A 24,493-nucleotide genomic window follows, 5' to 3' on the forward strand; every position below is an offset into this window, starting at 1 on the left:
AAGTGTTGTACCTAATTCACCAAACCCAAACACACTGAAAACAAAAGCAGGGTGCAGAGCTATTTAATTAGACAATTAAGAAGCCCAATTCAAATACAATATTAGGAAGGGCAAAAATAAGTATAAATCAACAAAAATCAATGTAAATTACATGAACATGTTTTTTATGTAGCACTTCCCTTTCACAGCCCTCTTACTGTTTCAAAAGGCGCAAAAAGGGTTTGTCTCTTCCTCCTCACAGAACTTGGCAATTTTCTTTAATTACAGTGTGTTCATGGGTCACACCCTGAAATAGAAAATGCTTATAAAATGTAATCTCCTTTTCTTCTAATTCCCGGTAGGTCTGATTGGGCTCCAGCAAGCCCTTCTCTTTCCATAGCTCTGTTCCTGTGCTCTGAGGACTTTTTTAAAACCTCAGATTTGTTTTCAGGGCTGGAGCACACTGGCTTGTCCAAAAGCCTCGCATGCCTAATACAGGACATTGCTTACAGACAAAAACAAAAATCTGTTGACGACAACCCACACTTGACTGAGCACCCGGGAGGCAGACTGCAATTAACACTGTGCCACAGAGGATGCTTGGGGACCCATGAGACAGGAGACTGAGGATCTAAGTGCAACCTGTTGAGGGGTAGTGTGGCCTTGGACAAATTCCTGGATTTCAAATCCTAGAGCTTTTCCAAGGATCATTTAAATATTCAGTCCAGCACCTCCCCATATCTGACAGCAAGTTCCATCAACAAAGGCAAGATTAGAAGTTCCTGGTTCTTTTCCTGGTGCTTTGCTGCTTCACAGAACACAGCTCTTTTATAAATTGGAGTAATAGTTGCCTTACCTAATGCATAGGATTGGGGGAAGGGATATAAAAACAAAATAAGCTAAGGAATATCACACTGTATAAAAGCCATTTTTCCTCAAGTCTAGAAAAAAAATGCATATACCTAAACAGTGACAGAATTGTAAAGCAAGTAGAGCAAAATGTAAACGATGCATTTGGGTAAAGGGAGCTCCATGTATTATTCTTATAATATCAAAATATCAAGTTGTAAAAACTAAAAATAGAATGAGATTAACTGTTGTTGATATACACACAAGTGTTGTTCATTCCTTTTTATTTTATGGATGTCCCAGTTTGCTTATCCATTCATCCACTGAAGAAGGACCTTTGGGTTGTTTCTTGATTTACAGAATCAAGATTGGAGGATTATTAATAGACCCACTAAAAACATTCAGGTTTTTGTATGATTACAAGTTCGCATTTCTCTTGGACAAATACCTAGAAGTGAGATTTCTGGCTATGTAATTGGTATAGTATATATTTAATGACTATATGTTTTTTATAGAAACTCAAGGTAGATATGGAAGTAACCATTCTTGCTTAAGGTGCCAGTGCTGGGAAGAGCAGAGACTGAAACTTCAAAAGCTGCTCTCCTGCCACGATGACATCCTGACTCCTGTCCGTGCTTCAGAGGAAGTGCTGTCTTTGCAGCTGAGGACCAGTGGCCAGTGCTTTATTTCAAGGCTAACCAATGATAATTTATAGGTAAATGAGAAATAACCTCTACCACCAATTTCTGTTATGTATATAATGACCTTAATACTATGGTTATGGATGTAACTTTATCCAAAATAGGCTACTCCAAGGAGATTTTTACCTCTTATCAATTACTCAATTTCATAAAATATCAATATCAAAATTTAACAGGGAAAAGCTTACCCGTAACCTTCGGATTTGGATATCAGAGAACTTTCTCACTCCATTTATTGATGGTACCAAACGATTAAAGAGAGCCTTAAAGAAAACAAGGAGAAGGAATTTTCAATGAAAGGAACCCCTCTGCTTTGCTACCTGCACCAGCAGCACCCACGGGACCAACATTAATTCAGAGGTTTGAACCCTTTCCAAAGTGCCCACGGGGCCTCAGCGCCACACCTTATCAGTCTGGGTTAGTTCATGGAATATCCGGGCATCAATGGCGGCGGCCACGAGGTTATTAGCTGCAGTGATGGCATGGATGTCACCAGTAAGGTGCAGATTAAACTACAGAAGAGCAGAAGACACGTCAGTCCTATAACTTTACAACAGTCAACCCACTGCAACCAAACCCATCCCTAAGTTAAGGTCAATGGACAAATGATGGCAGCACAGCCAGTGGGCAAACACCCAGCACAGGCAGGCCTTGGAAACATAAACTACTGTCTTCAGAAGAAATGGTGGTTTTCCCTAAGTGACAGTCCAGTCACCACAAACACCATACCACTGGGACCAACAGCAGCACCGGGTTACTGAGGACACACTAATGCCCTTTAAACAGCGAGCAAGGAGCACAGTGGAGCAACCCAACTCTATGCCTATGCATTGCTCACATTTCTTCAGTTATTACTCTGAATTTACTCAATGTTGGTTCTTCCCAATTTCATGCTTCATTTGATCACTTTCTTAAAATTATTAATTTTCCCCTGAAAATGAGATTGAAGTCCTTTTTATATCAAAAAACTAAGCTGTCTCAGAACTTCGCAAATTAAGATGTTTTTCCCTTAAGTGTCGCTTCTGTTGGAAAACAAGTCATTTGTCCACTAAGACCTCTACAATAAAGATTAATTTCAGGGAGGAAAAACTATAATAAAGGGTCTGATTCAACCAAATCCTGGGGCACTTTACCTCTTCCATAGGAATGACCTGAGAGTAGCCACCACCTGCAGCGCCACCTAGAGGACAGGTCAAGGGTGAGGCATATGTTAAGCATGTTTCTCCACAAAGAGGAAATCAAATCGATTTTTGTAATTGCTATGTGTATTATTTATTTACTTCTTACAAACATTTAAAAAGTGTTTTTAATTTTTTTCTACCAAGCTAAAAACACCTGATTTCTTGTGCTGAATAGTCTCTTAATTGAAATCTAAGTCTAACCGACAAACCATGAACATACACATACCTACTCAGTATCTTTAGAAACAGGTTTCCTGTGATGCCTAACATCTGTTAAAAGACCCAGACTACAGTTACATAAAGGCAAACCTGTTCAATTTTCCACCCTCATAAACACTACTCTGGCATTTTTTATAAAGCAATATTTAAAATACATACACCAAACAACATGGAGACTGCGATTCTTCCTAAATAGGAGACATATGTTAGAGAAAATATTAACTGCTAGATTTTTGCTGGCGTATTTGGATTATTCACCAAAGGCCAATAAAAAAAAAAAAAAATCCAGGGTTTGGAGATATCGGTTGTTTTTTTCTTGGGTTTTTTTGGTGAGGCAGAGACCACGCAATGAAAAGATGGGGTAACTTGTGATACGAAGAAAAGAATATTGGGTTCAACAAGCAGAACAAAGGAAAAGGTTGATTCTGACACTGAAAGGGATTTAAGCTCAAAAGCAGAACTAAGCATATTTATGAAACAGATCAAAAAACAATAGGCAGAAGAGCAAAGGTGTGCCTGAGTTAACATTTGTAGTAATCATTAGAATATGCAGAATATGCGATACCCTACCACAAAGCAAATGAGAAAGCTAACTCTAAGAACCTATTATAATTAATAAAAAATAATTTTAATTAAAAGAACGTGTTTGCAGAACGGTAGCTATCAAAAACTTAAGGTGAAGTTCAGTGACTGACATTGTATTTTTATGCACAAGATAAAACTGTGTCGATGGTACTGCCTTAGAGCTTGAAACAAACATGGGGGCCCACTCTGGTACTGAAGAATAGTGCTTCTGACCTAGTTGTCTCTGAAGTCCCAGTTGCTGCTATTGTAAAATGGAGATACTATCTTATATTAGAAAATAAAATAATATGCATAAACTGCTTAGCACAAAACTTGGCATAATGCACATACTCAATAAGGGCAGGCTTTCCTTATTCCCACAGGGCAAAATATCTGCAGGGTTTGCCCATGTCTCTAGAAAGTCAGCACGGTGATTGGTAGCTATGAGTACCTTTGTTACTGTGACAGTTGACCATTAGTCATATAAAAGTACATCTGCCCACAGAGTCCCCATCACAGGAATTCCTGTGCAGTGTCAGGGAGTGACAGCAGGAGCTGGGGCGATCCAGTGAAAGCCTTCACCAGAAGCACCACGACAGGGTGGGTGTGAGGGAGACATTCCTCGTGTCTGAATAGGCTGAAGACCCCATAAGCATTCATGGGTCGAGAGGGCCAGGGAAGCCTGAGGAGAGGCAGGTGCACTCTGGCCCCCCCGAGGTCCAGTCCCAGCGCTACCTTTTATTCCAAAGGTGGGACCCTGCGAAGGCTGCCGCACACACGCAAAGACGTTCTGCTGGAGGTGGGCACCCAGGGCTTGCACCAGCCCGATGGTGGTCGTGCTCTTCCCTTCTCCCAGGGGGGTTGGAGTTATCCTTCAAGATGAAAGCAAAAGAGGAAAATTACACTCAGGGGAATTAAATTGATGTGAATCACTAAGTCAGACCTAACAGGTCCTAGAGGATGATTCTTAATCTGAATAATAAGAAAGACAAAAGACCTGAAAAGGATCTTAGGAGTCTTGGTTGAAATTTCCTCCCAATTTTAAATTCACAAGCACTGCTGTGCTTCTGCTCTTCTCACTGTAAGGGGCAAATATACTTTACCTTGTAGAGACACTGCTAGGATTTCAATTTCTCTATTTAGTCTCAAAAACTAGCTTTTCTACATGTCAGCCAAGCAATAAAAATGAATGCTTGCCCTGACCGGTGTAGCTCAGTTGATCGGATGTCATCCAGCAAAGCAAAAGGTTGCTGGTTCAATTCTCCGCCAGGGCACATGCCTAGGTCGCAGGTTTGGCCCTGGTCAGGGCACGTGCAGAGAGGCAGCCGACTGATGTTTCTCTCACATTTCTCTCCCTCTTTCTCCCTCCCTTCCTCTCCCTCTAAAAATAGACAAATAAAATCTTAAAAAAAAAGAAAAGCTCAATAGAGCTAATGAATTAATGAACCTGGGGTTTAAAAAAAAAAGCAATTCCATATGTGGACCAGGTTTTAGGGTCCAGCTCTTCCATTAATTTGACAAGTTTTCTCATCTCTGAAGGTTATAATCTACTCTGACCTCACAGGGTGGCTGTAAGGATCAAAACAGATAAAAATACCTATGAAAATGCTACAAAGTAAAAGAACCTCCATGTATATATGCTAAGTGCAAATGCAAGCCCTGCTAATAATCATCAAGATTAATATTAAGATTTTATCGGCAAAAGAGTAAGAACCACACCCAGTCACCACCACGTATTTTCCATTGGGTTGCTGCTTCAGGCGGTTCAGCACCGACAGCAGAACTTTGGCCTTTGTTTCCCCATACAGTTCCACCTCTTCAGAGAGCAGACCGATTTCTTGAGCCAGGTGACCAATGGGCTTTGGCTTGCAGGATCGTGATACGTCAATGTCACTTAAAAGAAATACAGAAAAGATGAATCAATCTTTATTCATGGAATTAATTAATCCCACCGTAGTAATGACCCCCCACCAGCCACTGACAGTACTTTCAGAAGGGGTATATGTATAGCCATGGCTACAAACCAACCACCCTCAAAGTTTGAAACTTACAACATTTTATTTTTACCTAGGAACAGGTGTCTTGAGGTTAAGCTTGATATACTGAATCGGCCACTTTCCTGGCTTCAATTTCTCCAGGAAATGCTTTGCACTCTCTACTGTGCTCTAAACAAAATGATATAAATGGAACTTAGGTGATTATTTTAACCTCCACCTCACTTCTTAATCCCGGGTAACTCAAGTTCAATCACAAAACGAACAGCTTTATGGTCCACCTATGAACATGCTTCAATTTTAGGCAAGAGTGTATAGGCATCTACCATATCCTGGGCTGCCTGCCTTTCCCCATATCAGCTAGTGTGAGTTAAAAAGTGTTTGCACTTTTCTTTTCCTGAAGCTGTATTCCAGAGTAAACTAGAATCATGCCTTCCCTACTTTCCTCTGCTAACATGACAGATTCTATTTCTCCATTCTTCCACTACTTTTTTCTTCAACAGATTCATATCCTTACTTAGCTTCTGAGCAGGTTTTATGACATTTCTACTTGGGGAGAAAAGCAGTAACCTGAATTCTATCAGTTTCCTAGAACTAAGAAGAAACTTTTATTCAAACGCACCTGCATTAGCATTGCCACCGTCATGGGCCCAACGCCACCAGGCACAGGGGTGATGAAGCCCGCCCTCTCCCTGGCCTCCCTGTACGCCACGTCGCCCACAAGTTTCTTCCCATTCGGTTTAGTGTTGTCTGGTCAAGGCGGGGAGAAAAATCAAAGCAAAGTCTCAGAATTGTAATCCTGGTTTTATTTCTAATTTAAGGGATTAACTACAACCGCTCGTTCCAAAAACTAAGTAAAATTTAGGGTGGGTAGCCCCCCATCTGGCTCAAGTGCCTATTTAACTTAAAAGCTATGGGATGACAGGTGTTTGCTATTTCCTAGGGATAAAGTGATCTTACCTGCAAAAATTCACAAGGTGCTTATTTTAAATGGTTTTTCACAACCAGAAGAATCCTTTTGTACTCTGTCAGGTGGCAAATAAAATGCCAACTCTTTTTTACTCTTTAAAACCAAATACCCAATTTATAATGAGCTCCTTTTAAAATGTTAATTTGCTGAGGCCTACAAAGGAATTTTTTGGGTGCACAAAGATTCAACTATGTCACAGCTGCCAGATACCGTTTCTACAGCAACTGCCAGCATTTTCTAAGCTCCATGCCTGAGATGGAGGAACAATTCAACATCCAATTCCAAAGAGGAGCAGCTACTTAAATGTATGTGCAAGGCAAAGAATATAATTACACTTCCCTAAAAAAGACACAAGAATAACTACAATTCTTACCAGTAAAGAATAGCTATTCAAAGGAACAAAACCCAGTGATGCATCATTGCTCACTCACACAAAAAACATCTCCCCTTGGCTTCAGAGCAGTTCCAGGAGGGGCTGGAAGAGGGGGCTAGACCTGGCAGCCCTAAGGCTTCCAAGGCAGGATCTCAGAGGACCTCAGACATTTCACCATCCCCTCTTTGATCAGATCACCACAGCTAAGAGAAGGTGAATCAGAGTACAGCAGGTCCCCAAATAATTTCATTCAATGTCGTTTTGTTGTAGCATAGATGAGAAATATACCTGATTCCTTGCTGGGGCCACTGTTTGTGTGGGTTTGCATATTCTCCCTCTGTCTGTGTGGATTCTCTCTGGTTCCCTCCCACATCCCGAAGGTGTGCACATGAGGTGAACGGGCATGTCTAAATCATCCCGCAGGGGGTGCGGGTGTGGGTGGGCGTGATGTGTCCTGGGACAGAAGGGGCCCTGCCCAGGGGTGCTTCTCTCCTTGCTCCCCGAGCTATAGGACTAGGCTCCAGCCACCTGTGACCCTGAGCTGGAAGAAGCGGGGTGGCAAATGATCTTACTTGCTTTTATTCCCCTTTCTTAAATGTACATATAGCTCACATTTATTTCGATGTCTAATATTAAAAGCGCATCAGTCTTTATTGAGAGGTTTGGTGATGCTTTCTGTGGCCAGCAACATGCCATAAAAACTTAATTCTTGCTTATATCAATTAGCCTACAGTAAAACTGGTTTCACTTAAAATTAGTTTCTAAGAACGTACCGTTAATGTTAACTGAGGGCTTGCTGTAGCCAAAAGGCCAGAATTAAGAGACTTAGGCCGTAGGATCAGCTCTTCTACTAACTGCTAGTCCTCAGGCCCTGTGAGCTCCTTTCAGATCAGACGTCCAGCGATGCAAAGATAGATCAATACTACGTATTTCACAAGCGTGCAGAGACTCAAGTGAGAAAGATGTGCATATTCTTAAAACTGAAAAAGCATTCTCCAAATATAAGTTTCTCTTCCCACTGTAGATAAATAAAATATTTTCTATATGTACTATAAGGAGCTGACAAACAAAAACTCCTCCGATAGTTTTCAGGTTTCTGGAAGCTTATAAAGCGGCAGCTCTGGCAGAACATTTACTCTCATAACCACTAAAGTCGTTTCAAAAAGTCAAGGAAAATACTGCTAAGGGTTTGTCCTTTGTACAGGTTTTAATAACCTAATGCTGGAGTTAGCTTCAAATACTCCTGGAACCTCTTTCTATTTATTAATGTTAGTCACTTTCTCCATGTTTCTCAATGTGTAGGAGACATAGCAATTTACTGCACAACTAAACGCGGCACTGGATGAGCTCAGTTTTGCTACTTCACCAAACGCCGTCAGGGTTGACTCTCTGATGGATGTACAGTGTTTCGTGGAAAGTATGATGTGGTCAGTGGAAAAAGCGACCACTTCTCAATCTAAGTATGTATATGGCTTTAGTAACCGACAAACATCTTGGTTAAATACCCCAGGCCTAGAATTGCTCTTTCATTGGGAATTATAGGTACAAAATTCAACTGAAGATCCAGCTGAGACGTGACTCCTTCGCATTTAATTTGGGGACCCCTAATAACAGAACCCAGTAAAGGGGCCACTGTGCTGGATAGGTTGAGATTAGGTTAGAATACGGTGGGGAACCTATTCCCTCTTTTTGTAACACCTCCAAATAAAACTTACTATTAATCTAGCCCTTCTCAAATTATCTTTAGTAAACCAAGCAGGAAGAACACTGTGACATGCTTCTCTGGTCAATTCTTTCTGCTCTGCACTTCAAACTTTAAAAAATACTCCTTTTTTTGGGACAAAAAAGTACACACTTTAATTCATTCTCTTTTTTGGCAAGTGACTTATAATGTTTTCCCTGAGTGGACCATGCAAATGATATAAATAACTAAAATGTGAACCAAGAAGTGGCCCGGCTGTGGAACATGTTCCTTCCAGAAGGAGAAGGGGCTTTAGGTCCTCTAGCCCACCCACAGTCTACAACTCAATGATTCTGCCACTCTGGAGGAAAAACAAAATCTAGCCTTATTGATATTTATTCACTTGTATGCCCAGGATCAGTAAAAATACAGCTGACCAGGAAGGAAGATAGTACATTGGTCTTCCTCACATTTTACCATCTCCATGAGGAATAAATGTGAACAGGATGGTAAGTTTCATGTCTAAGCCAACATTTCATACATGTCTGCAAGACTTAACAGCCCCACCCAAGCGTCTCCTCATCTCTCTCAAATCTGGTCTAAAAAAAAAAAAAAAATGCCCAAAGCAGAAATATTTTACAGAAGATGTAAGGTTTTAAACAGAATGCGCTTGAATGTCATATTCCAAGTACTCAAAAGTGAGGAGTTGTAGGTGAGCACTTTTTTTTAATCACCCATTAGATAATTACACTACAAAAAAAAAAAAAAATGAGCGCTCAATTATGCGCTACTGTCTTAAAAGCATGGTAGGGAGAGTGGGCGGCAGGTTAAAAACAGTGAAGGCTTGACAGTGACTAATATTCCTGGCAGCTTAGTGTCTGTATTTCAAACATAAAATGGGAAGGGTTAGAAGAGATTATTCTTGCTGTAACTCCTTTCAACAACTGAACAGACACGAATGCAAGCAGTAAGGAGGCCTGCGCTGGACATGGCACCACAGAGACCACCGCCCCGAGGCTGATGAACTAGTGGAGGGGAGCACAGGACACCAAGTATGAGGCACACATGACGCAAGAAACACAAGTTCTATGGGATGGGATGGAAGGAGGGAGGGGATTTTAAAAAGGAGAGATCATCCCCTGTTGAGGGGGAATTAGACAAGGTTTGGAAGGAAGAAGGGACATTTCGGACAGAGAGGAGGTGGGGAGGAAGTGGTTGAAAGTGAAGATCACAGCTGAAGAAACGCAATTTTGTGTAGCCCAAGGCTTGGGGTGGCGCCTGATGCAGAGAGACAGTCCCTCAATTAAAGATGGTTCCTTCTCAAATCTGTGAGGTGTGTATACCACTATTCACTGTCCTGTCCTTCCAAACTTATGTCTGAAAACTTCATGAAGAAATAAGAGCCTCCTCCGCTAAAGATGCAGGCGTAGAGGCTGCAAAGGACAAATCAGGCATGTGTGGGAAGGCACGTGGTCCGTTTACGACAGTTTAAGACAGGTATTCATTCATAAAGTACACGTGAGAAAAAGGGCCGCAGAGGTGGCTAAAACTAGTACAGGGCTAAGGAATCTGACAAGTAACATGGGAGGAGGGAGTTCACGGGCCCGTGTCAATGTGAACATGCCAAAGGCATACAGACAGATCCAAGTGGGAGTCAGACCAGTGAGAAATTCACAGGAGTCCACCCAGCTGAGAGGGTTACACTCACTGGTGACACTGATTACACAAGAGAGGGAAAATCCTAATATTTAAAAATAAATCCAATAGAGGGAATAATTGGGAGGGAAACTAAAAGGTCCTAGACCCGTGGGAAGGCAGAAAGGTGATTTCATAAACGAAAACGGGAATGAGGCATGAACGAGGGTGCAGGATGCCAAGGACAGCCACGGACATGGCCCGAAAGCTGGCTTGGTCCTCTCCGCCTAGAAAAATAGCAGGTCAAATGCATTCTTTGTGAAGACCTCTAGAGGGCTCTTGGCAGAATGAGGCCCCTCTCCTGAAGTCTCACAGCACTTTGCAAAGATGACACTGTATTTTAAACCCACCCATCCTTTGTTAAAATAAGGGGTAATCTGTACATAAAGACAGAGTGAGGCCTCCCTCTTGCCCCGCTTCTGCCATCTCCCTGGACAAAGTCATCTTGGGAGCCGGACAGCACAGCGGTGACTATGCTGCCTCCTAACTGCAAGCACCCACGGGCAGGCCCATCACAGGGAACCTGAGCACTTGGCGCCTAAAGCAGGACAAGGGGTTCTCACTTAGGTTTCATCTGACGGCCTAGACATCGTCCTCCGCTCAGCCCTCCGCCAGAAACCACCTTCCTCCTCCAGCGACACTCACCTGGGACATAATTGATCCCACAGTCGATGACGATGGCCCCAGGTTTGATCCATTCCCCCTTCACCATCTCAGGCTGACCTGTTGCAACCACCAGGATGTCACCTTTACTTACCTACGGGAACAGGATTCTGACTTCAGAAACTAAACAGTGACACAAAAAACATCTAAAAGTGGAAAGGACATCCCTTTCATCCCTGTATGAACTTTTCACTGTCATCAGCTATTTTCTGCAGGCCACTCACTGACAGCTCTTTATATGCTACCCTCACTCCTGTATGTGCCGAAAAGCTCCCCCTTCACAAGGTGTTTTACCAAATGGGGAACACGATGAGAACCTGTAGGACAGGAAGGGGCACGGGCTTGGAGCCGCAGGCCTAGGGAGATGACGTCCCTGAATGACAAAACATCCAGAGATGGCTCCCTCTCCTATGGAATGTGGGAACCACCACCTTCCGCGGAGCATTGCTTGGGGACGATTACAAGAGAAGGTGCTGGGCCTCTCTCCTGCTCTCTCTCCACATTTAACAAGCTGCACTGTCAGCAGGGATGTGTATGTATGAGAATCCCTGGGCTTAGCCAAGAACAAGCTGCAACAGATGTTGTAGGACCTCTGTCCACATCCGCCACTGGGGCACCTTTATTTGAGGTCACCATTGTTATCAATTTGGGATCTGGCTGCCAGGGGCCAATCCCAGTTCTTATTCTGCTAATCCCTACCTATCATATGGGGGACTGGTGTAGAAAGAATATAGTCAGAACAAAATCTGTATAACCTCGGACAAGTTTCTTAATGTGATTTGTTTCTTCATCTTGTAAAATGAAACAAGAACCATAGAACTGTTACAGGGGTTAAATGAGATAATGAGGTAAAGTGCATAGGAGTTTCTGGCGCTTAAATGTTTGCTATTTCCATTAAATAAGAACCCCACCACACAAAGGCATGCGCATGCGCACACACAGATCATCTTCTACTCCGCCGTGGACTCCCTACCTCCTCGTCCAGGTTGGCAGTCTTGGAGTGGCAGGTAGTCACTGTGGCATGGTTCCACAGAAGCAAGTCATGCATGGGGGCACCGACTATCTTACTGCGCCCGACCACCACAGCGTGCCTCCCAGCAATCTGTACCCCTGAAAGAAAAGCCAGTGCGCATCAGAAAACTGGGGACGGGGAAGCTGCCTTCTTTCACATGCCACCTAAGTGGGACAATTCGGAACAAGTGCACAAAAACATATGCTGAGCATCAAAAAGAAGCGTTCCTAAAAATACCCTTTCTTAGGAAATAATATTCTCAATCTAGGGTTTTAGCTACAAATTGGTCCTTGTACACGTGTCCTTCTTACTGTGGGCTGCTAAGAGCAGCCTAAGCCAAGATCCAATGAGTCAGTGACAGGAGAGCGGGAAGAAAACCTACACTCAAAGAAAAAAGAAATCCTGACACAACAGCTGATAAACAGCCATATGGAAGAGGACTTCAGATTAAATTACATGGGAAAAACAGCTATGGCAAGTAAGGGGCATGTAATGGGGTAAGGGGAATTAGGTTAGTATTGGTGATTCTTTCCAACTCTGTTAAGTTTTATCTATGCAGTTCCTCTCCTAAATTTCTCTTCTGGCTTTGGGCCTGACCATAGGGTCACTTGTTGGGAAGCGATAAAGGGGAATTTTAACTGTGGTAGAAAGCTTTCTTTTTGCCTACTCGGCATTCATTCTGGTGGCACTATACCAATGTCCTTTCATGACGGACATACTCTGCTTAAAGAGATGGTTTGAGTGGGCACCCAATAGCAGACAAGTGATCATATTTCATCCCGGCCAGTGAGATCCAATCCCAGGACTGTTAGGCACAAGGATGGAACAAGGCTGGAGCTGCTTGGGGCCACCACGTGGAGTATGAGAATGAGCTAGAAAAAAGCAGAAAAAAATCTTAAGGGTTCTGCCTCAGCCCTTCTCCCTAGTCGTGGCTGAAGTGGACTCTTGCTTAAGGCAGTTGGTACTTAAATTGCTACTTCTTACAAAACATTAATTTTATCTAAAAAAGATAAGTGTCTACATAATGCTAACATCATAAACATCTAGAAGCAAAGCTCTGTAAGTCTAAAGTGTTGAAAAGGTACCTTACTATACTCTAGAATTCAGCAAAGGACTTCAAGCTGCAGTAGGGCAAATGGCAGCATCGCTATCAGTAAAAGGAAGTGGGAAGCCTGCAGCTGCTGAGGCTCATTGTTTTTATCAGGTTGTAGCAAAATGTTAAATATGCTGTAGAATATCAATTTAGTTAAGGGACTGAACTGTAATAGCTGTCCCAAGGCTTGTAGCTTGACCTTTTCTCGGCAACCACAGAAAATTTTCTCTTGCATTGGCCAACACTTTCCACTTGAAACTTCTGATCCACTTCCTCTAAAGAGGACACACTTCCTTGTTTAAAAAAAAAACACCAAACAAAACACTCTTCTAAAAGCATTTGTGACGACATTAAAATACCAAGATGCTGACTAGGTAATAAGGTAATACAGCCAATTGATTTTTAAGAGACTGTTTTCAGCCATCTGTCTAGTCCTAGAAGTCCTGTGGAAACACAGGGCTAGTGGCTATTCTATTGGACAGTGCAGTCCTGTTTCCACAGGACTTCTAGGTGCCCACTGCAAGAGGGGGTCCATTTCACTCTGTACCCTTATATACTATCTCAATTCTTACTACCATATAGGTTATTTTTTTACACAAAAAAATTTTCTTGGCTCTGCTGCTTCTTGGACAAATTACTCAATCTTTCTGAGCCTGTTTTCTCAGCGTTTGAACAATTACAGTACTGTTTCATAGGCCTGTTGTGAAAATTAAGTGAGAATGTAGGTAAAGCCCCTAGCAGACAGGTCCTTGTGCCAATCAAGTCCATTTACATAGGTCCCACAACGTGCATCCTCTGTACCTCCACACGTCAAGATCAGGCTCTAAGAAATGGTGCTTTGTTTTCGGTTTCTGTTTTTACCTGTCCCTTTGATGAGTTCCAAACATCCTTTAGGTGTACAAGGGATGAAACAGTCATTTAGGTCACCTCTAGCAAGTTTTCCGGCACTGATGTGAGTCAATCTAAAACAGTGAAAACAATGAAGAGGGAGATAAAGGTGAATTAGGTGTTTTTGTTCTTTAGAAGCAAATATGGTGTGTTCCTGGCATAGAAACAAATTATAGTTGGGATCACAAATGTGACCTAGAGCGTCAAGCCACACTCACCCATCCACGTCCTTTTCTGGAGCAATAGCGTTGACCACTGCTTCAGTGTTGATGGGATTCTCCGAGTCTAAAGGCAGCTGTACTATGAACCCATGTATGCTGAGGTCTTCATTCAAAGATTTAATGTACTTTAACACCTAAAATGAGTATCACATGTAATTTGTATGCCACATAGAAATCAAAAGGGTGGAGAAAAACTTTCCAAGTCAATAAAATGTTGTCCCATTTCCCTCCAACAGTCTAACTGTAGTCCTCTCAGAATGTACTTCCCCTTGAACCCTGAGAGCAACTCTACTTTAACACAGAATGTAATCTTCAGGGGTCTTGTAAGAAATCCATCAAAGAACTAAAAACTTGAACAGTAATACCCATGTTACCATCATCCAAATCAAGATTTCTGTGATGACAGAAATGTTCTATAATTTACAGCTTACAGTACAATAGTGGCTACTGAATACTTGAAACATGGCCAATATAACTGAGGAACTGAATTTTAAATTTTATTTCCTTTTAATTAAATGGCGACAAGGGGCTAGTGGCTATTCTATTGGACAGTGCAGATATAGAACATGTCCATGACCTCTAGTGGCTACTCTATTGGACAGTGCAGATACAGAACATTTCCATGACCTCAGCAAGATCTTTCTCCCTCCTGCCCTTTCAGTTAAGCCCCCACCTATAAGAAACACAGTTCTGACTTTAATCATGGATGTTTATTCTGCCTATGCTTTAGCCATAAAATGGAACACGCATTTGGTTTTGAAGATGTTTGTAACTATAGGCCAAGGATCAGTTTTTAATAAACATTGCAGGTGATCTGGAAACAAATGATGATGCAATCGCACTTTGTGTAGCAAACATTCATGCCCTAGTGCCGCACCATTTACGCTGTAGGTATTTTCAAAGACTTTCTGGAGGCAGAGTCTGTGAAGAAAGAATTGCTGGGAGGTCTTTTGAACGCTGAATGTATCGATCCCTCAAGTTCCATTAAGTCAAAAACCAGCGAGGAAGGCCTTCAGCTGCCCTCTTAACACTCAGTTCCTAAAAGCTCACCTCAGATTCTGTGGCAGTCCTTGGTAACTTAATGTGAGTGGCTTTGATCCCAATCTGTAAAAATGAACATTTAAAACAGGTGTTTGGCAAGAGAACTTGCAACATGGGCCCATTTCTTTCATAGCTATGACTAAAACAAACCGCACGGCGTTAGGCCTCATTCACCCTACGTTCTGAAGAGTTAGTCTCATTTTGACCCACTCATCATTTACTTGTTAACTGTCAGCACTGCACAAGCAATTTCACATCCACTATTCCTGCCCTTTGGGAAGTAGGCAGATCATTGATGAAGAAACATTCAAGGGTAAACCAGACCTGAAGGGCTGAAGCTCTAAGTCACCCAGTCCTGACTTGCGAAGTAGATAAAACTCAAGTCTGCTGAGGGTGATAGAAGCATTTGTGGGAAGGGCATAAAGGGCAGGAGGTACTAGGCAGGACCGGGGGTGGGGCGGGGCTGGCGGCACCGAGGTTCTAGCCTTTACCTCTTCTGCAGCCTTCAGCTTCACATTTATATAAAGATTGGAATCATCTCTGTTGCCAACCTAGAATAATAAATACATGCAAATCAGACGATTAGGGAAAAGGCAAGGTGTACAGAAAGGCTTCTAAAATGTTAGTTTTGGTAAAAGGAAGGTTTAATCATGAGATTCTTGTCACAGAGAACTTTAACAGGAGAATGTCAGAGCACAGTGGAGATGAACACACAGGTGACATTAGGGATCCCTCCCCAAACAGGTCCCGCCTGGTTCCCACTGAAAAAGCCTAAAGAAAAGAAAAAGCAGGGGAATGCCTGTATCTGCCTTGGAAATCAGGCAAGGGTGCCACCGGCCTGTCTGAAACATGTGGAAATTCTGCTTGCCATTGAGCTGGCAGACCAGATCCAAGGGCCGAGGAACTGTCACTAGGCAAGAAAAACAACACAGCTGTGACAGGAACACCCAGAGGGCATATTCCATCTCCTCCACCCCGCTACTCCCGGGGGGCAGTGGAAAGCTCTCACAACCACACGGAGAAGAGAAACCAGCTGGGGTGGACCTAATTCTAGCTTACCCAGAGCAGACACCTAGGCAAGGCAAAGGGCAGTCTGCTGCCCTCAAGACAAAGAGGAAGCCAAATCCTTTGGCTCACCATGCTACTTCTCATCATGTCCCTTCTATTTATTTAATCACAAACGATATTCATAGTTTTTTCACTGTAACCATTTACCTGTCAAAATTCATTTCACAAATATTTTTCGACTTTCCAGTGGTTGACACTAGTCCTTTCCAAGGTTGAAACAGACTCTCAGGGTGATATGCTACAAATTCGACTTCTCTCAAAATTGCAGAGGGAAAAGTGGTACGTCTCTCTCTCGATACTGACACATGGCTCCTTTTAGCAGGACAAGGGCAGAGAAGCTGGCCTTAGTAACAGAGTATTTCCAGTTCACGTCATGTTGATGCTGTTACTGGAAGCTCCTCCTGGAACTCCTCCCACGGAACACGGCCCCTCCTCTTAGCTCCAGTTGTCCTTTATACAGATCTCAGTTCTATCAATGTTAATTTGAATTTCATCTCTTGGAAGACAAGTCCATTCAGGGAAATTTGATTTTTTAATTGGATTACTTGAACCTAAGTGCATTACATTAGTTGCTTCCTGAGGGGGCTTCCCTACAATTTCAGTGTCTCTGATGTTTCTTCTTTGGCCATTTCCTGTATGTTCTTTGCCCCTAGCATCCAACATGCACTGATTCAGTTACCAGATTTAAGGCACTCGGAGACTCTTAGATCAAAGTAGGAAACATGGTCCTAATATTTATAACTATAATTAGTTATCTAGACTTAACTCTGAGTTTAAATGTTTTTATCGCTCACTGCCAGTCTTTTTAAAATTACAATTTTTCTCTTCTACAGTTTATTTTCATTCATCTCTCAGGTGGCTGAAATGCAACAGAAGCTCCCTTTTCCATGAAAGGTATGTAGGCATTTTTCTGAGTCTTTTATGGATCTGAAAATGTTTTTCTGCTTCTCTGCACTTGAAGGACCAACTTGGTGAATTTGGAGCCACAACATTTTCCTTCAGAGACGTGGTCGCTGGCATCAGGTGTTAGAGAAGTCGGAAATCTGCTGCTGTTGTTCCTTTACAGAAACTGTTTTCTGTCTGAATGTTTTGGAATTTTTCAAAATTTCCACCAGTTTTAAAAAGAAAGCTTAATGATTATGTTTATGAACATATGTCAAAGTTTCATTGTAATCCTCATGCAAAGGAAAGGACCTTAAGAGCCAATTCAAAGACTCACTCTCAGGATACGCATGTTACAGAAGAAAATAGTTACACAATCATTGCTAGACTAGATGCAAAAAAGACTGTTTAGTAGAAGAACAGTAGATTCTTGACTGACAGTCAAGTGGGTGGGTGGAAGACTGGTTTCCCAGAACAAATCTTAAATCCATTAGACTTTAGCAAGAAAATCGCTTAAGCATTTTATCAGAATGCTAATTTCTTTCTAGAAAGAGGTGAATAATATCATTCTAAAGAGGTCCTTTCCCAGAACAAGTTAGAAACAATTTTTTTTTTTAACACCGGGAGTCTGCAAACTGTTTCTGTAAGAAGCCATATGGTATGTATTTTAGGTTTTTCAGGCCATGCTCTGTCACACATTTTGCTTCTTTTTTAACCATTTACAACCTAGGCAGCATTTGGACATGGGCGAGTTTACCGATCCCTGTTTTAGAGCATAAAATAATGTGGGTATTGGTCTATTCATTAATTCTTCTTTCTGCATCAGGAGCCTTTTGCAGATATTCAGGCCAGCTGACTTTGTTACTTTTCTCATATTCTCCATGTTTTTTTGTGAAGACTGAATGAGTTGCCATACACAAAACACTTTGAATAGTTCCGGGCAGGAAGCAAATTAGTTATTATAGTATTAATAACTGAAGTATTTTATAGGCTAAGGGAATGGAAATACAGCCTCATTTCTATCTCTTATAATAGAAAGTCTGAATTTCTTTTAAATATTCAGTTATTTGGAAAGTTAACAGTCCACTGTGTTTTTTTAAAAACTCCAACTTTTAGCCCTGGCTGGTGTGGCTCAGTGGATTGAGTGCTGGCCTGTGAACCAAAAGGTTGCTGGTTCCATTCCTCATCTAGGGCACATGCCTGGATTGCAGGCCAGGTCCCCAATAGGAGGTGCGTGAGAGGCAACCACACATTACTGTTTCTCTCCCTCTCTTTCTCCCTCCCTTCCCCTCTGTCCAAAAATAAATAAATAAAATATTTTTTTAAAAAATTCCCCCTTTTTGCTCTATATACCCCAGCTGGATCACGAATACCCCTGAATGCAATGCCAAGGAATTCAAAAAACAAAGGGGAAAAAAGCAAACAGTTTTTGGAGGAAGACCTGAGTTAATATTCCAGACTCAGTCCCTTCTTGACTATGGCCTTGGATGAGCTACCCAAGAGCTCTGCGCATCCATTACTGTGACTATAAGCAGACAGTTCCCTACATCTATGGGTAGTACGGAAATTAGAACTAGAAATATATACAAATCATTTGAACTATAGTAGACACTCTATATAAGCAGTACTGCCATTCCTTCTGTAAGGGTAACGCTGGGTGGACTGTGATTAGATTTGCATTTTGACAACGGCGACAGTAGCAGTTAAAAGGACAGACTAGAAACATTCAGATCAGAAACCTGAAAGCATGAGGCTACAGCGGCCCCAGCCGGGGGAGCAGCACAAATCAAAAGGGGGGAACAGATTCCAGGAACTGAGAGAGGCAGACTCAACAGCACCAGAGTCCCTAAGTGGATGTGGAAAGTGAGGGAGAGGTCCTTCCGAGAGGTGACCTCAGGTGGGAAAATGGTGGTGCCAGGTCACCAGGATGGAAAAAATGAGAGGTCCAAGGCAGCAGAGATGTGGTTATGTGAAAATCAATAAACAGAAACCTCATTTAAAATGGAATTAGGAAGCAAGAAGAGAGAGCTGTCATGCCTGTCACTCAAAGTACACTACTGACCCCAACAGGAAGAGAGTGCTTTGCATCTGCAACCAAAAGCGATACTACTTCACTGCCTCAGCAGGAAGAAGATTCCTCCTCGTCCAGTAACAGCTCAGCCTATAAAAAGTCACTATACCTGAACTTCCAGTTTCCCCCAATAGACTCCTCCTTTAAAACGGCCCAACCCAAGTCCATAAAAGAGCTTCCTCTGTCCTTTGTTTCTCTGGATTTGCACGTGGTTCAGCTTTAGACTGCACAGTTCTGTATTCTGTTTGTTGTTCCTGGATTAACCCATTTTTCTGGGGAAATATCTGGCTGTCTATTTGTTTAAGGTCAACAACTACAACATAGAATGTGTAAGCCCTGCGTCATAGAAAGATGTTGACTCTGGTGCTAAAGTGCAAGATAAAATAGTCTACTACTGTTTTATTGGCAAGGACACAGGGGACAAAGCTGTAGGACACTGTTTATGTAAACAAAAACATTTGCACTCAACAAATTTAAAATATAAGTTTAGAAATCAATCTTCGAAACGGGGGGAAAATCCCAATATTGCTAAGGAAAGATTTCTGATTTCTTGTCTATGACATTTACTCTTTCCACAGCAAACAATTCGTAAGCATGAGCTGAAAAATAACTCATCCTCCATATGCAGCAAGTGTACACCCACAACATATACCTTTGATTCTGAGTAATTTGCAAAAAACCCCCCCAAAACCCCAAAAATCCACCATTGGGGAGGACACACCAGGCAGAATGACAGGCCTTCTGTGTCTGTCTCCTCAGCGAAGGCCTCTTAAGATAATGAACAGAAATGGGGGAAAACGTTAAAGTACTATTCATTCTGAAATTCTTAATGAACATAGGACAGAAACTGAGTAAGGGATTAAATGGTGTAAGTGGAGACAGATGTACAAAGAGAAATGGGAAGTGCGGAAGCAGGTATTTCTGAAGGGCATTGCAAATGAGGGCAGTCTGTTTCCTGTCATCCAAATCTACCCTTCAAAACACTCTTTGTACATCTGTCCATACAACAGTATCTACTGAACGCCTCCTACCACTTTATTGAAGGCCACCTGCTGGATGAATCTGGAGCTCAGGGAATAAAATGTGGGAAGAAGCCTAAATTAGGATGTGTTCTTCCATATAGCTATAAGATCGAGTAAGCTCACTTAAAGAAAGAGTAAGATGAAAAAGTGGTCTGAGGGTTGAACCCTCAGGTGTGTTCTAGGTGTGACGAAGAAGAAACAGGGAGATCCCTATTCTTCATGAGGATGAGAAACAAGCAAAAAAGATTAGAGAAGTGAGGGAAATAAGTGATGTCCCAGAAACCCAGAGTCCAGAACTCAGAAGAGATGCAGGGTGTATAAGTTATTGGCCCACAGCTGATATATGGGGCCAAACAAAATTGCTTAGGGCAGCGATTTTCAACTGCTGTGCTGTAAGAATTTTCAAAACATGTAACACCCGACTATTTAGTCAGGGGTACTGACCTCTTTTCCCTTAGACTGTCAAATAAAAAAAAGGACAACAGCCAACAAAACAATAGCCATCTGGTGTGAATGAATCAAAATTATACCTATTTGTTTTGTCAGAGCAGTGAAAAATGTATTTTCTTGGTTTGCCACAGAATTTTAGTAGTTTACATGAGCTACAATGAAAAAGGTTGAAAATTGCTGGTCTAGGACCATGGTCCACACATTCTTATGAGAATATCAAGACCGTTTAAGAAGATGTGCAAGTGCCAAACTATTTTTATAATAATACTATAATGTCATTTGCCTTTTTCACTGTATTCACATTTCTATTAGGCTGCAAAAGTAATAATGCATGAATAAGACTGCTGGTGACTTAGTACGAGTCAAGACAATGGTACCAAATTATACTCTTTATGAGGGTATCCTTCTGTGCCATACACGCTCAGTAAAAAAAGATGACAGCTTCATCTAGAAGAAGTGCTCTGGGTGAAGCAGTGAACACCATGAAGGTTTTTAATGCCGACCCTTGAGTATGCATCTTTTTAATATTTCGTGTAAGGAATGGGGAAGCACTTCTGCTGCATGCTAAAGTATGCTGGTGTCCCTGGGAAAAACGGTTGCACTTTTTTGCCTTGCAAGCTGAGCTAGCTGCATTTTTAAATGGAATACCATCTTTACTTGAAAAAACAACTGATGATCAATATTATTCAGCTTTGAATATTTGGCAATATTTTCTCAACAGTGGAAAAAGTTAGCCTGCTCTTCAAGTAAAATAACTAATTGTATTTATTGCCAATAATAAAATTTGAGTTTTCAAGCCAAAATCAGAATTTTTAATCCACTCCTGTGTGCTTGAAAACTTCTCAACACTTAACATCTCTTTTGATAAGTATGTTTATACCACAAAATGAAATACGTTAACATTTGGAAGATCTGCATAATTCAGTGAACCATTACTTTCCAAACGAGGAACGGAAGGATTTGCATGGGTACATATCCTTTCGAACTGCAACACAGATTTTGATGCAACAAAGTATGAAAGTCCAAAGATACAGTTTTAGATTCCACATTGCAACTAACATTTAAAAACTTCATTGAGTCCTGGTGTAGTATTCAAGAAAAGTATTCGCAATTATCTGGAAGACTATCTTTTCTTATCCTCACCCGAGGACATGTTTTCATTGTTTTTTTAGAGAGAAGAAAGGAGAGAGAGGAACATCAATGCATGAGGGAAGCACCCCAAGGACTGGCTGCCTCCCATACACACCTGGACTGGTGATCACACGTGCCCTGACTGGGAATTGAACCCGCCACCCTACAGCTATAGGACAACACTCCAACCAACTGAGCCACACAGACCAGGGCTGGAAAGACTGTTTTTAAAATAGTCTTTTTAAAAGCCTTCCACCCTGGCTGGGTAGCTCAGTTGATTAGAGTGTCATCCCAATAAGCCAAGGTTGTAGGTTTGATCCCTGTTCAGGGCACATGCAAGAATCAACCAGTGAATGCATGAACAAGTGGAACAATGAATAGATGTTTCTCTCTTTCTCTCTCTCTCTCAAATCACTAAGTAAATTTTTAAAAAGTTTAAAAAGCCTTCACTTTTACAACTGTACATCTTTTCAAAGCCAGATTTTCTTCATATATTAAATCACGCTAGCATACAGCAAGAGATTGAATGTAAATGCAGATGGGAACCCAGTTGTCTTCGCCCCTCTTCTCACTAAATTTTGTTTTCTAAAAGTTATTTTCTCATAAAAATGTTACTTACGTTAACATATAATGATTTCACTATTAGCATTTTTACATGTATAAGTTATTTTTAAACTTCTTAGTTTTAATTTCTAATACAGTAAATATCAATGGATAAACCCATCTAAACAAAAGCTCCTTAAGGTCTTAAATTTTTTAAAGTATGGAGGGATCCTAAGACAAAATTTCAAGAGACACTGGATGATGGGGCGGGTACTCACAGAGAATAGAAGAGGGCGAGGACACACCAACATTTAAAAGTTGAGCTGAAGAGGAACCTGCAAGGAGAAACTACGAAGGTCTGAGGTTTCACAGAAGCCAAAACAATAAATAAATAATGGGAAGAGACTGAATTGCTTGTTGTCTTAAGTGCTATTGATAGGATGAGTAAGGAAGATATTAGTGGAAACACACTATCATAATACCTGTAATATTGCCAGGCCTGGTGTGAAACCAGGTACTTGCTCCGTGATCTGAGTGACCTCGTTCTTCAGTCGCTGCCTTATTTGCCTAGAAAAAAAGGAAAGGTTGGAGTTAACACAATGTTTCAGGTACAAAAGTGATGTAGATTATTAGATGCATTTCTCTTAAATTAAAAACATTTTCACTGAATAGTCATTATCTGGTATAGCACACACTGCCCATCAATTTTCCAAGCTTCAAGTAGGCAAGGATCTTCTCTAACTCCTGCTGACACTGTCCGGGCCAGGGGGTGTGGGGATAGTTAGTTTAAAACATATTAGTTGATGACATTCAAAATTATGCAGTGAACAAATGAAAACTTAGCCCCATACTTCTGGAAGACTGCTAATCCTCATCTTTTTGATCACTTCCACTCTCCAAATGCTATATGAAAAAAAAAATTTGTAGGAAGGAACTTGAGCTCACACTCACTCAACTTACCATAGTAAGATAATCACAGGGTAACCACATAAGAATGGATGATAATAAATCCAATTCCAAATTCAATATGAATTTACAAATTATATTCTAACTTACAAAAGAATTTAACACAAGGTTAAAAGTATAACCTGTTGTGAAACAAAGATAAATCAACTTATCAACATACAACTTCTCAACAATACAATATGACATCAAGTATATTAAATTACATCCATTAATAGTCAAAATAGTCCTTGGCCAGTTGTGACGCACTCATGAACATGAACAGGATCTGTCCTTCTTGAAGGATTAGTTTTTCATTTGCCTTTCTTCATCTTTACCACAGTTCACATACAAATACTGTATACACAGACATTTGCAAGCATGCACTCAGGCATTCATTTGGTTACTCCCTTCTCCAATTCTCCACAATTCATAAACAACTGGCAAAAAAAAAAAAAAAAAAAAAAAAAAGGCACAGGAGTCACAAGAAATAGATTATTTGGATTAGCCTAGTAAATGTTAAGAAAGTTGGATGATACAAAAAGTCATACCTAAGACTTCGAAATTTCATTTCTAGCTAGTGACCTTTCTACAAGTCAATATCCTATGCAATGATAGAGGGCAAAATAAGATTTAATGGGCCATTGGATTTGACATGAAGAACAGAGGCCACAAAATTCTGCTTTGACATAAAAGAACAAGAAATAGTGGGAGCTGCCTGGTTTTCACCAGGCTGATACTGAAATTTACCAGTAATTCCGGCTTTAACTGGTTCCCCTGCATGACAACCAGACATGGTGATGCGGTAGCTGCAGAAGGCCCCTCCCAGGAACCAAGTTTCCAGACTCCTCTCTGTTTACTCTCCAACCATGATATTAACACAAAGTGCTCCCTCGGCCAAGATTTCTAACTGTTCCCCTTAACCCTCCCTGACCCAAACAAAATTGATGGGGGAAAAACAAAACAAATCCCAACCATTCCTAGCACAATGTAAGGCAATAATAAGAACCAACAGTGAAAACAGATGGATCTGAGGCTCTCAATAACCTTGTGAGGTGGGCAAGGGAAAAGAAACTTTCTTATTCTCATTCGCAGATGTAGACAGAGGCTCTAAGCAGTTAACGTGGCTTTCCTAGCGCCTATTCAATTATTAGCAGAAAGAACGGTGCCGAGTGGGAAAATGAGGTCCCAGGGGGAGAAGCAGTAACCAGATCAGGCAGACTGTCTACTCTGAAAGTGATGAGATGCCATTAGAAGGTT

The 24,493-nt window shown here is 41.4% G+C and overlaps 1 protein-coding gene across 1 annotated transcript in view; it reads right to left on the reverse strand.

Annotated features, from left to right (window-relative positions):
- The window catches only part of MTHFD1 (methylenetetrahydrofolate dehydrogenase, cyclohydrolase and formyltetrahydrofolate synthetase 1), a 54,941-nt gene that overhangs the window by 19,773 nt on the left and 10,675 nt on the right, over window positions 1–24,493 (reverse strand). The window contains exons 2-15 of the mRNA XM_054567451.1: window positions 22,774–22,858; window positions 15,616–15,675; window positions 15,134–15,187; window positions 14,081–14,217; window positions 13,836–13,936; window positions 11,843–11,979; window positions 10,852–10,963; window positions 6,110–6,237; window positions 5,561–5,658; window positions 5,213–5,386; window positions 4,229–4,365; window positions 2,663–2,709; window positions 1,934–2,041; window positions 1,718–1,792 (exon numbers count right to left, since the gene is read on the reverse strand). Of these exons, the coding sequence (XP_054423426.1) occupies window positions 1,718–1,792; window positions 1,934–2,041; window positions 2,663–2,709; window positions 4,229–4,365; window positions 5,213–5,386; window positions 5,561–5,658; window positions 6,110–6,237; window positions 10,852–10,963; window positions 11,843–11,979; window positions 13,836–13,936; window positions 14,081–14,217; window positions 15,134–15,187; window positions 15,616–15,675; window positions 22,774–22,858 (1,453 nt within the window). The remainder of the gene's footprint in view (window positions 1–1,717; window positions 1,793–1,933; window positions 2,042–2,662; window positions 2,710–4,228; window positions 4,366–5,212; window positions 5,387–5,560; window positions 5,659–6,109; window positions 6,238–10,851; window positions 10,964–11,842; window positions 11,980–13,835; window positions 13,937–14,080; window positions 14,218–15,133; window positions 15,188–15,615; window positions 15,676–22,773; window positions 22,859–24,493) is intronic.

Source organism: Pteronotus mesoamericanus, unplaced genomic scaffold (assembly GCF_021234165.1).
Source record: "Pteronotus mesoamericanus isolate MK-2021 breed Mesoamerican mustached bat unplaced genomic scaffold, CSHL_Meso_final contig_182, whole genome shotgun sequence".
Lineage (NCBI taxonomy): Eukaryota > Metazoa > Chordata > Mammalia > Chiroptera > Mormoopidae > Pteronotus > Pteronotus mesoamericanus.